Below are 13,694 nucleotides of genomic sequence, written 5' to 3' on the forward strand. Positions count from 1 at the left end.
TATATATATATATATATATATATATATATATATATATATATATATATACTTCAGAAATTGTGAAAAATAACTGCAAGAAGAGCATGGCTAGTGAAAACAGAGATTGACAGTGAAAGAAAGAGTACAAAATATATTTGCAAGGCTGTAATTAAACACAGGAAATATTATCCCATATAGAGATATTACAGAGTGAGTTTTGAAAATTGGTTCAAACAAGCTTTTGTGAGTCATATTTGATTAATATTAACTGTTAACGTCAGGAATTTTCACACTGTTTCTAAAGCACTTTTTATCATCTAAAGATATTGTGTTTGATATCAGCTTTTTGAATTGTAATAAACATTTCCCTTATTCTGGAGATAAGTAACAACTGAATATATTTCAAAATTTAACTTTATAATAGATTTGTTTTTCATACTGAAAAATTAGAGTTTCCTAAATGATCACCTAGCACCATAAGTTTAACTTCTAAAGCATGCAAGAAGTGGACTGTTCAGCTTTGAAAATAAACAATTTGTGTTTAGGTTTCAGCTAATTATCACTTACCAAGAAAATACTCAGTTTCTGAATGAAGTCAATTTGTTGATCAGGAACTTTGCGCTCCTTCTTCAGGTTGGTAGTTTTTTTCCTGAGAAACAAATTAAAAAGAAAAGATAACATATGTCAGTGGAATATCTAAATGATAATGAGTAAATGATATGAATTCTCAGAACCAAGATCACAATTTTCATTTTATTTTTTTGAGTTTTGTTACAATATATATCTCCAAAAAATGCAAATGGAATTTCGTAACTAAAAATTTAGTTTGTTAGAAGTGATTATTTTAATAATTAACCCTTCATGTCAGTGGGAAATGAATTCTTTTAAACATTTCACAAAATGGAATAAGGTAGTTTGCCATGAACAAGAAGAGAGATCTGCTGTTTCATGCAGAGTCTGCAATTTTTGGAATGCTTGGTCAATAGACAGTTATCCTTTAAGTACTTTTTTTTTTCTTCTTTTATTGCTTCTGCCATGTTGGCACCACTTTCATGGGTCATTAGTCATTTACTTAACATTATAGATTTTATATAAATATAAATTCCATTTGTTGTTGTTATTATTATACGAAAAAAAATGCCAATAACTCATAGCATTCATAGAATGATTGGTGTATCATAGAGTGATTGGTCAGTTCAATTTTTAAATTTCATAGTTCATCATCATTATTTCACATCTGTTGTAGCATGTTGGAGGGAGAGTGGCAGAATTGTTGGTATGTCAGCAGAAATACTTTACAGTATATCTTCTGGCTCTCTACATTTTAAGTTCAAATCCCAACTGCTTGAAGAAGGTAACATGAAACTATTCCAGTATTCATCTCAAGTCTACTGGCAGGGGAGGGCACAGACCCTCCCACGTTCTGCAGAAAGTGCTGAAGAAGGTTTACACACACAAGACCTGCCCAGGAGCAGACCACTGCTAGACTAGACCATTGCAGCATGGGTTGGATGGTTTTTCTGGGACAATGTTTGCCAACCCATTTAGTCACCTCTTCTGATAAACATGGATGCAATGTACTGATTCTAAAACTGCAATATAACAATCAAACATTTCATTTGCATTACAATAATTTCAGATAACCTATAATCAAAATAACAAATGTGTTTCATTCAAATATTATGAACAACTATATAAACAGTGATTTTACAGTATGCTGCATGTTGCTTTTACACAACTAAACAACCCATTCCAGAAAATGACAGGAAATATAAAGTTTATATTATCTATAAATATTAGATATGTGTTACTTCCTAAACAAATTAATTCCATGTTAGCATCTATGAGAAAATTAATTTGAACAACAGTATCATTAAAGAAGTTCACTGTCTTGAAATGGTGAAAATGGACTAAAAGTTTTGAAAGAGGAAATAAAGAAAAGAAAAAAGGCCAATCCTCAGACAGCTGAAATGATACTGTAAGCATGCAAAGCTCTGTTTCACTTACCAAACATCTTCTAACTATTCTACTGATGGTTACCAATTTAATTTTCAGTTGTTACAGTGGAAATTATTTTAAAATCATTTGGATAACATTTTTAGAAAAGCAGTTTTATTTATTTAGGAATTGTCTAAATTTCAGACCTTAAACTCCTTTTATGCTGACTCATAATTGCATAAGGAAAACAGTTTAAAAGTAGTACACATTTCAATAGAGGGAATTAATTATACTTTTTATCTATTATGAGTGTGTAAACAATCTTCACAGCAACACTAAGTTTACCTACATCTAATAGATTGTCATATTGATATATAATGAAAAGTATAAATATGTTCATCAATGTTTATAAAGATTCGCCATGATAGATCGCTAGCCACTAAACCCTTTTCTATTTTCTCTCCTTGTTTGTTTCTGTGTTCCTTTCTGTCGAAGAGTGTAGGCTTGAAACGTAAAAGACTTTCTCACTTCCCGAGCATTAAACTAATACACACCCATCTTCGTCTTTTTTATTTTTTTTTGTAAATTCTCACCTTATAAAAACATTATCACTATCTCTATGTGTATTTTTTATATAGCTTTTGGCCCAAGTCAGCAAACATGTGAGGAGAATGCGAGGATACATGAAACGTGATAAAAATGCTTTCTGATTCTTAATGTTCATTAACTTCACAGCATGTCAAGTTAAGTTAACTGAAACAATGTCATTTGATAAATTTTCACAATATTAATAAAGTTTCTTTTCTTCTTTAAAATACAATAGAATTCTTGTTCAATATAGAAGAGCAATTTAATATTTCAAGAGGAAAAAATATTTTTTCTAAAATGTGAATTACTCTATTACTTGTTTCAGTCATTTGACTGTGGCCATGCTGGAGCACCACCTTTAGTTGAGCAAATCGACCCCAGGACTTATTCTTTGTAAGCCTAGTGCTTATTCTATTGGTCTCTAAGTTACGGGGCATAAACACACCAGCATCGGTTGTCAAGCAATGTTGGAGGGACAAACACAGACACACAAACATACATATATATATATATATATGATGGGCTTCTTTCAGTTTCCGTCTACCAAATCCACTTACAAGGCTTTGGTCAGCCCGAGGCTATAGTAGAAGACACTTGCCCAAGGTGCCACACAGTGGGACTGAACCCAGAACTATGTGGTTGGTAAGCAAGCTACTTACCACACAGCCACTCCTGCACAGATTGTTAATTTATCATTAGTAAAAAGCTGATAAAATGTCTTAATATGAAATATGGATCTTATCTCATAGTGAAAATCAAATCAAATCAAATCTGAACTGAGAAAATGTTAACTAAGATTCATCATTAAAATGATATGTAATTCTTTCTATTACCAGCAATTTTAGCTGAGATATTCATAAAAAAATATTAACAGAAACATAGTGTTTATAAATATTTTTCAGCAAAAATTTTTTAAAGTTGTGAAGCCATAAAATAATTTCCCTTTCTTTTCAGACATGATGTAGATAGCTTTATGACATGAAAAGGAAGCTCTTATATATATATATTTCTTATTCAAATATTATAGATAGTGACACACCAAACTGTATTAAAATCTCTCTTGATCTTATCATCTTATCCATTTATAGCAGAGTACACCAGCTGTCAATTCCTATTACATGATATGATACATTCATGCACATATGTGCACTCAATTACTTCCTTCAGGACAGAGTACCAGAGGAAATAAATCTAAAAATGTAGCAGCATTACCATCTTTTGAACTACATAGAAAATAGTTTTAAAAAAAATATAATCTTTTCAGCTTTGACCCCTCTCAGAGCCTCAATAATCTAAAGATAAATTGCCTAACATGCTCTGTGTGTGTGTGAGTGAGAGAGAGAGAGAGAGAGAGAGAGAGAGAGAGAGAGAGAGAAAGAGAAAGAGAGCAAAAATACAAATGTGAAGCCGAGAAAATGAAAGATAAAGTGTTGAAATGATAAATAGAGAAGAGAGCATGTTAGTAGGGATTCTAATAAAGTGAAATGATAGGTATAAGAAATGTAAACATATACATTGTGATATATATGCATGTAATGTGAGTGTGTGCATGTATGCACACACGTTCAACAAAGGTGCAATAAAATTTAATCAAAGAGAAATGAAGAAGATGAAAAAGTGGCAAGGAAATGCAGAGCAATAACCGTCATATTTTAAGAAAATTTAAAGCCATGCTGATGCCATTCTGCTTTGTATGTACAGATAACTATATTTATAGTAGAATTTTGAATACCACTTTTTAAACTGTGAGAAAAAAGAATCTAACAAATAAAAAAAGAACATTTTAAAGAATTACACAGGATGGAATAATCTATTTTTATTTATAAATACAATATATGCTACATTATTGTTTAAATGGAATATTAGAATATAGATTGGAGCAAAACTAACAATGGACATTGATACAAATGGCATTTTTATGATGGTTTTGTTTGATTTTACATATCTTAATGAAAATACTGCTTTTGTAGTGCATGTTAAACCTATCTAAAACTATTGATTATTTTTTCTTTTAATTACATTACCTCAAAGAGAAGTGGTAGTAATGATAACCTTTATTTTTAAAGATGGGCCAAGAGTGGAAGGTAGGAATAACTAAATGAGGTTAGTGAGCTAATGTTGAATTTGTCTAGTTACGAGCTGATGATGAAAGAAAACTAAACAGAGAAGAGAATTCTGGAAAACAATTGGGCAAAGTTATCTGGGAGGTGTGATATAATTCAATTCAATGATATTACTAAATGAGTCTGAGTGGAAATGAAAAAGCGTATGGAGCAGTAGAATAACATTTCATGAGGCAATAGAAGTAATAAAAGTATATATTTTCAGCTGACAATAGACCAATAGCTTGTGAATATTGGTAGCTATAACCTGGCTTTAGTGAGTTTTGTTAAGAATGTGTGCAAAGAGAGTTATTATTTTCCAAGATGTGTAAACAGTATTTTAGGTGCATTTGAGTTTTGCAAAGTAGTAACAGCTGGCGTGGTCTGAAGTATTTTCTGGTTTTGAAGAATAAACTGATTTTCTGAAGTGTTGTCTATGCAAAAGAGGAAATATCAATATAAAGAATAGATGTAAAGTTAACAATTAATAAAAGACAAAATCATTATCATAAAACGATATTAAACAACAAACCATCAATTTTAAGAGAGAGACAAACAACAACAGGGACAAAGTATTATCATAATTATGTTGTTGTGGTATTGGTTGTGGTGGTGATAAAATGCCAAGTGGCACTTCTGGCTCCTTGCATTCTGAGTTCAAATTCTGCGATGTCACTTTGCCTTTCATCATTTCAGAGGCAATAAATTAAATACTGGTTGTCACGAGGTGAAATGTAATCAACTACCCACAATCCCCCTAAAATTACTGGCCTTAAGCTGAAATCTGAAGCTGTTAAAGGTGGCAAGTAACAGAATCGTTAGAGTGTTGGAAAATGCCACATAGCATTTCTTCTGAGCTCAAATCTTGCCAAGGTCAACCTTGTCTTTCATCCTTTTAGGGTCATCTAAAATAAGTACCACTTGAGCACTCGGGTTGATGCAATCAACTAGTCCCTTCCCACTAATATAACTGTCCTTGTACCAAAATTTTGAAACAAAAGTTGCTGCCATCATTGAAGTCATTGTAGTTGTCATCATCATTTTCTTTATTTAAAATACCCTATCCATCTATTAAGTCATAACTAGAGAAGAAAAGTTAACCCAAGCAAGCATGGAAAAGTAGGCATTAAGATTATGATGATGATGTATTTTGATCTTAAAAACATGAAGGAATGTATTTTCACTCTTGGCCTTTAGTTTTAAAGCTACTGGTAGATTTGTCTTGACAGTAGCTGTATTAGTATTGATATTCAATGCATATTGCATGACAAATGCTAACCCAAAGTAAAAATGTATTGAGGAGAAAATGATATCAATGATGACTAATATTATTTTCATATTTCCAGCATATATGGCCAGCAAGTATGGCAGACAACACATCATGTTTAAGTAGAGAAGAAATGATACTAAAAAATTGGTTGATGTACAAAAATAGATAATTTAGAAATTAAATAATCTGAAGATACCATTTTCATGAAAATCAATAAATATAAATTAGTGTTAGCATCTACAATACCAGGGAGCATTAAAACATGATATTAGTGAATGATATTTTCATTTTCTCAGTGAATAGGAGAGTTAAGACTGGATATATTTCTGCCATAATCTGACCTCATAAGCACAACATAACTTTCATTATAATAGCTGAAGTAAAGATTGAAGAATCACTATGGAAATATACAAGACTTTACACTCATTAGCAAAGAAAACAAAATTGTTTAGAAATTAAATAATTCAAAGCTATTAACCTGATGAAAAACATGAGTTAAAACATGAGCCAGCTTCATTGGCATATAATAGAAGTTATACAGGGTGTTTCAAAAAGAATTTGATATCATTTGTGATGTAAATATCACAGAAACTGAATGGTCAAAGCAAATGAAACTAAACAGGCTTATTAACGTTGAGCAACATAAGATTTATTCCGCCAAATTTGAATGAGAAATTCAAAGGTATGTGGATTCCTTGAATGATTTCACAAATGCTCAATACGTGCACCGCCTAAGACATGACACACATCAAGTCAGTAGTCCAGTTCCTCCCAAACACACTGCAGCATGTCTTGGGTAACAGTCTCTAGTGTGGCAGTGATTCTCTGCTTGAGTTCCTCTAGGTTTGCAGGAAGAAGGGTGACATCACCCTAGAGAAAAAAACTGCAAGGTGTCAGGTCATTGGCAGCCATTTCAACAGCACATTGTCTTCATCACCAGCACACCTGATCCATCTCCCTCACAGATTATCCTTGAGATAAGCCCACACAGTCAGCTTGAGCCCTGTCCTGTTGAAAAATGAAGTCTTCATGTTCATTTGCAAAGAGCACATCCATTAGCCAGTTCTGAAGTATTTGCAGATAAACATCGCCAGTCACATCTCCCTCAAAGAAAATTGGGCCATGAAGGTGCTTCTTGGAGATGGCGCAGAACACATTCACTTTTGGTGAGTTCCTCTCATGCTCAACTGTGACATGGGGATTTTCTCTGCCCCAAATGCGAACATCATATTTATTGACTTTATCATTCGTATGAAATATGGCCTCATCACTAAAAACAAAACGTTCCTTGAACTCGGCTTCTTCAAGTTTCTCTTGGATATCAACACAGAATTGTTTGTGCTTTCGCTTGTCATCTGCCGTTATGGCCTGAACGAGCTGCAGCTTGTAGGGTTTCCTTAGCAAGTGTTCCTTCAGGACACGCCAAACTGTCATTTGAGGAATCTGGGTTTCCAGACTTGTTCTTCTTATGAACTTCTTGGGGCTTTGCAAGAGATTTTGGTAAACCTGCTCGACTATCTATTCCGATGTTAGTGGTTGTCCAGATCCTTTTGCTATGCACAGACAGCCTTCCTCTTTGAATTTTTTGTGCCATGTTCAAATCTGCATTACCGTTGGTGACTCTTTAGAGAACTCCCTCACAAATGCACACTGCACAGTCTTGTTTGACTGTGTTTGAGCATACTCCAACACACAAAACATTTTTTCTCTTCCAGTGGATGCCATTTCTATACCTGAAAAGATAAACATATCAAACATTAAACATAAATTCTTTATTTGTTTCTATACATGCTGTTAAAATTTGAAGTCATTTGAGCAAGAACTGGCAAAGTTATTAGATTACGAAATGATATCAAATTATTTGAAACACCCTGTATATTGTGAGTCACTTTTCTTTTTTAGATATATCAGTTCTTTCAGTTCTTTGTCATTAATTGGGACTATATTATATTATTTGTAAAGTTCATAAAACTCAATAAGTTCTTTCTAATAAGTTTTTTTGATTCCTTCTATGAATTTAATGCAACCATCCAGTTTTCACAGGTACTTAATCTTAACTGCTCCACCTAGTCATCTGCTATTTTGCATGTATGAACTTCTTTTCAACATAATATACCAAATGACAGGGAGAAATTATTCAGTGGTGCTATCTTCATAAAGAAAAAATAGTTAAGTGCTCCACAAAGATACAGCTACAAAGAAAATAGCAAAACATGTCTGATTAATTTTGGTCAAGTAAGGCAGAGTTGACTATTACAGAAATTAAATTAGTTAATTAATTAAAATTCAATGTGGACAAGCAATGGGGAGTTAGTCTTTGGAAAGTATAGTGACAATTCTAGACTCATTAAACCTCATCAGTGAAGCACACCAGTACCAATACTGCCAGATCTGAAATGACTGAGAGCTATACATGTTTGAGAGCATAAACACGGAAATTAGACTCACTACCACTACAAACTGCCATTCAATTTTAAATTGGTTTTAATTTCAGATTTATGTCCTTTACCTTTCTTGACTAAAATTAATTGTGAAGCTATTGTTTTTGTTTTTCCCCCATACAACTGTATTTTTAACTTTCCTAGCACTTTTCCCCAGTCGTTCTTCAAAGGTGCTACAACTATCAGTGTTTATTAACTCAAAATATAAGACTGAAGCATGTATGGAGTTATCCACATAATTTGCCAAAGATCAAAACCATTTATTGCCTCATGCCCACAATATAATTTTCAATTAATTAAAATTTCAAAGTAGTTGCTTTTACCCTTCTGTATCAATGTAATAAATTAGAAACAATTATTTTGATTATTAGGCAAAATGCCCCAGATTATTGGAACGTGAAATCAGAGTGTTATGTTAATGCCCTTCTCAAGGACACGAACATTCTAAGAACAGTGACATTGGTAAAACCAAGAGATGAGATCAAGATGTTGGCTTGATTTACAAGAAGCTCTTAAAGTTTTTCAGTGCAGAATTATATATACCTTAAATTTAGTAGATGCTGCTGGCAATGTGTATTGTAAATAGATGTCATGTGTATATGTTATTGCTGACAGTGGTGATTATGTGTATGTCTATGATAAATATAAACAAAGAAGTATTAGCGTGTATATGATTTCATCAAGTACAACTGCTTTAAAAATGTCTGCTTCTAAGTACAGAAGAGAAAATGTTCATGAAGACAAATAAATGCTAACAATAGGGATAGGGGAATAGATTCCTTACTCTTACCCTCAGAAGTGCAAAGTAAAAAAAAAAAGAAAAAAATTACATGTTGTTTTAATTCTCATGGTGGAGGAAAAGTATGTATATGAAAGATGGAGGGCTGAGGAGAGAGTGGGTAACAGGAGGAGATTGGAAGCAATACTAAAAGAAGTTAAGTATATAGGTGCCAATCTGTCTAACTTAGTTACCCAATTTAGGGGGCTCCTCTGCCATTAAGGAGCTGATAAAATTGGAAAAAAATGAAAAGTATGTTTACTACAGTGGCCAAAGTTGCTTATACAACTCATATCAAACAACTGGAACAAAGAAGTGACCAATATAGCAGGCAAGTAGAAGCTGAACTGAGAAAGGGGGAAAGAGGGGAAGACAGAAAGATAGACAGATACACAGAGAGAGGGGGGAGAGAGAGAGAGTCTTCTAAGTATACTAATAGAATACATATACTTCATTTTTCTTAGCATACTTCCATTTATCAGTAACTTTTATATTGGTTTCATAGATGAGTTGGGTGTGCAGAGGCAAATCATCCATAGCAGAATGTGTAATGGTGATGTATGTATTGTAGAGTGTGTAGTGGTGTCATACACCACCATGTGTGTATATGTAGCAATAATGTATTTGTAGTAGGTGTATGTGTAATAGGTTGTATAGCATTATAATTATGTGAAGTAGCATATATAGAGATGTATTCATATGATGTAGTATGTGCAGTGGTACATATGTACTTGTGTGTGTGTGTAGTGGTGTATATATAGTTGTAGTGTGTGTTCTTGTGAACACAGTAGTGTGTGTAGTTAATGTATGATGCATGCATAGTAGAATGGGTGGTTGTATATATAGCAGTGTATATGTAGTACTTTGTGCAGCTGTGTGTATGAGATGGTGCAAATGTAGTTCAGACATAGTAGTAGTGTATGTATGGCAGTATATGTAGTGATTGTATTTGGTTGTAGTAATGTATGTTGTGGTGTATATGTAGCAGTGTATGTGATGCCACATCAATGGTTTGCCTGCATCGTCTTTCTTGGTGGACTTCCACTATCTTTGTATCTAGTCTCTCATATAAACTTAACAACTCAACTGAAATAAGAATCTATTAAGCTTCATATGCAACAGCTCAGTCACCCATCCTACCTTACAATATACTCAGTTTTAACCTGTATTATATAAGTACAGAATTCAGAAATTTTATTACATCTTTGAGAAAAGAAATATGTATATCCTGTCATATGCTGGTTATGAAGAAAAAACAGATTCTACAAAGAAACATTACCTCTTCATTATAGTTAACTATAGACAGGAGATTGTAAACTATTTTGTGCATACATCACATAGAACACACACACACACACACACACACACACACACACACACAATCTATAGTCCAATCTTAAAAGGAAAACAAAGCTGGAGGTAAATCATTTATCTGGTTCTATATTATCAAAAAGTGAATAAATTGCATACTGTTCTCACATATCTATGATAAAGAGAAATACTGCTAGCTCTCCAATCATTCCTTTATCAAATACAGACACAACAGCTTGTCATTGATTCATCTATACTTATACCACCATATGAATGACACTAACTCTTCAGGCATGTCTACATTGTATAGTAAATTGTCAAGCACTAGTATTAATCTTTTTACTGTTGATTAATATGGTTGACCAGTTGCAATCAGCTTCCACAAGACAGTAATAAACTGCAAAATATATTTTATAAGATTACATGTTAAATGAATTCCACATTATTTTTCACTGCCGTTGTTTTTATTATTATTACTACTACTAATATTGAGTGAGAGAGCAATGCATGCCATCAAAGTGACACTGGAATACAAGCTCAATATACACGTTATGGCTACTTGTTTGATAAGGGTATATCAGGCACAAACATTACAACCATATGTATGTGACATGGTGATCTCATATCAAGATAAACAGCGTATGACCTTGCAGGTGGGCCTAGTTAGAATTTTCTTCAGGTCAAGTAGCCCATCCTACTCAAAAGGTCTCTGAATAAGGGTTGTTTAAGGATGATGAACAAAATACCGATTTTTCCAGAGCTGAATATTCAAACCCCAAAGAATTTCTTTCAACACATGACTATGATGCTCCCCCACTATTTCTGCTTGTGATCAGAGATGCACTTATCATCAACCACTAAGGGACATGCTCAACTGGTTATGGTCAAACAACTGTCAAGCAAATCTGTGATATTGAGCAGAATATTTGTTGTAGCCCATCTTTTTATACCAAGACAAAACATGCACATGATAACACTTCCAATCAGTTAAGATCAGAAGCCATGAGAGCCAGTGCCTGGTGGTATTAGTATTATTATTATTGTTATTAATCAATTAATTAGTGGCAAAGTTAGTTTACTAAAGATAAAATTTTCATTCTCATTCAGGGGTCATCAAACGTTTTTCACGGTGGGCCAGATAACTGAGAGAATGACGAGCATGGGCCACATAACCATTTTGTTCAATACAATACAGTGAATATACAAAAAATAAAGACAACCAACATATTTATTTACCAAAAAGTTATCAAAGGTGACATTAGCAATAAGATAGTTACATAACACCCTGTGTGCACATATCTGAATCTCACAAACTAAGCAGCAAAAGAAAAATGGTTAGAGAGATTTTTGAAACTGGTGTTTAGCTTTTAAGATATCATCATTATATGCTTTGGAATTGCTGCATCCAACCAAGAGAATTGCTTTCAAATGTTCATAAGTCAACCTTGTTCAATGTGCTGATCTCACATACTTGATTTTTGAAAATGTTTGTTCATAGACATAAGTTGTTCCAAACACTGATGCCATACGAGAGGCAAATTTCTTCAGGTAGGCAGTGATAAAATTTTCTGTGCTTCTCTTTCAACAAGTCATTTGCTTGCAAATCAGTTAGCTCCAATAGTAGTTTGACTGCCATGTCATCAAGGTTACAATCAAACGGATTCTGGAACAGAAGAATGTTGCTCTCAATTCTATCAAGATCTGAAAATCTCTGAAAAAACTGCATATTTAAGTTATGAATAATCTTCTTTGAAAACTCGAGGTTGACATCTTCAGTGAAATTCTTTGAAAAATTCTTTGAAACACTGAAAATAAGAGAAGTTTCCTCCTTCCAGTTGTGCTTCAAATAATGATAACTTTCTCCGAAATCCTTCGATGATTGTGTAGAGATTACAGATAAGGTTATCCTTTACGTGAAGTTTCAAGTTCAATTCATTCATGTGGGATGTGATGTCAACCAAAAATGATGACGTTGACAGCCAGGTAGGATCTGACAGAAGTGGATCAGCTCTATCCTTTTTGGTTAGGAAAATATCTATTTCTTTTCGGAGCTTATAAAATTAAACAAAACTTTACCGCTGCTGAGCCAACTCACTGTTGTGTAATAAGGCAAGTCACAGAATTCAGAATTAATTTCTTCAAGAAAATCCTGGAACTGGTGGTGGTTAAGTGCATGACCCTGAATAAAGTTCACCGCAGAAACGACTGGTTTCAGTTTGCAAGAAATTCCTAAGTCTTCCCACAGAGTGCTTACTGATGTATAATGTAGGGTATAAACAGAGCACCTAGGAGTTGAAGATCTTCCAACTTAGTCTTGATCTACTCCACCAGACCCTTCCTCACTCCAGCCATGTTTTCCCCTCCATTGACTGTAACACATTGAAGCTGATTCTACTGAAGTTTTCTGCACTTCCATGAAAATTTCTTCTCCAGTTGTTGTTCCATACATGCTGTAAATGGATGCCAACTCTTCTGTGATCTGAAAATCCAAATTAACAGCACAAATGAACATGAGAAGTTGTGATGTACTTGAGAGATCAGTAGACTCATCCAGCATCAGAGAATACTACAAGAAATTCCTCGCTTTCTTGCATATCTGTAACACTATGTTCTCTCCAGGTTCTTCTGTTCCCTGCACAACTGAACTTGCTGAAAGGCTGATACTTCCAAACAAATCAGCTTTCTCCAGACACATACACTCTTCCATCATACACTCATTGATGAAGTTACTTTATTATTTTAACCTTAAACTTCGTTCAAATTGTATTTTAAACGAAAAAAATTTGTTTAGTTGGTTTTTGTATATAATATACCTGTTAGATTATTTTATAATGGATGTAGGGTTGATTATGGAATGTTTATTATTTTGATATTTTAATAATATTTTTTATATAATAAGTATTTTATATACATTCATTTGTTATTTATTGTTGGTTAATATATACATTCATTTATTATTATTGTTGTATTTTGACCTGAAGATTAGCTATATTTCGATAGTTTTAATGGATTTTAATCGATTTAAATTTCTTTCTATTTGAAAATTGGTTATGAAACACGTGTAGTCATTTTATTATCTTGATCTTATGATATTTACTTTGTATTATATTATACTTATTTATTGTGCTTTTAATTATTAATTTTTTCTATATGTGACAGTGGATTTTCATCGATGAGTTCATGAACCTTGGTTCTTTTCCCTAAAACTATATATTTATATATATTTTATACTGTGAAAATTAATTTAATTTTAATTTTTAATAAATTGATTTTAATTGAGTTTTTAC

At 33.0% G+C, this 13,694-nt stretch overlaps 1 protein-coding gene across 1 annotated transcript in view; it reads right to left on the reverse strand.

Moving 5' to 3' along the window:
• LOC106881422 (nucleoporin NUP188) overlaps positions 1-13,694 on the reverse strand; it is a 465,305-nt gene that overhangs the window by 190,777 nt on the left and 260,834 nt on the right. Inside the window, exon 4 of the mRNA XM_014931808.2 lies at positions 547-628. Within this exon, the coding sequence (XP_014787294.2) occupies positions 547-628 (82 nt within the window). The remainder of the gene's footprint in view (positions 1-546; positions 629-13,694) is intronic.

Source organism: Octopus bimaculoides, chromosome 1 (assembly GCF_001194135.2).
Source record: "Octopus bimaculoides isolate UCB-OBI-ISO-001 chromosome 1, ASM119413v2, whole genome shotgun sequence".
NCBI classification, from domain to species: Eukaryota; Metazoa; Mollusca; class Cephalopoda; order Octopoda; family Octopodidae; genus Octopus; species Octopus bimaculoides.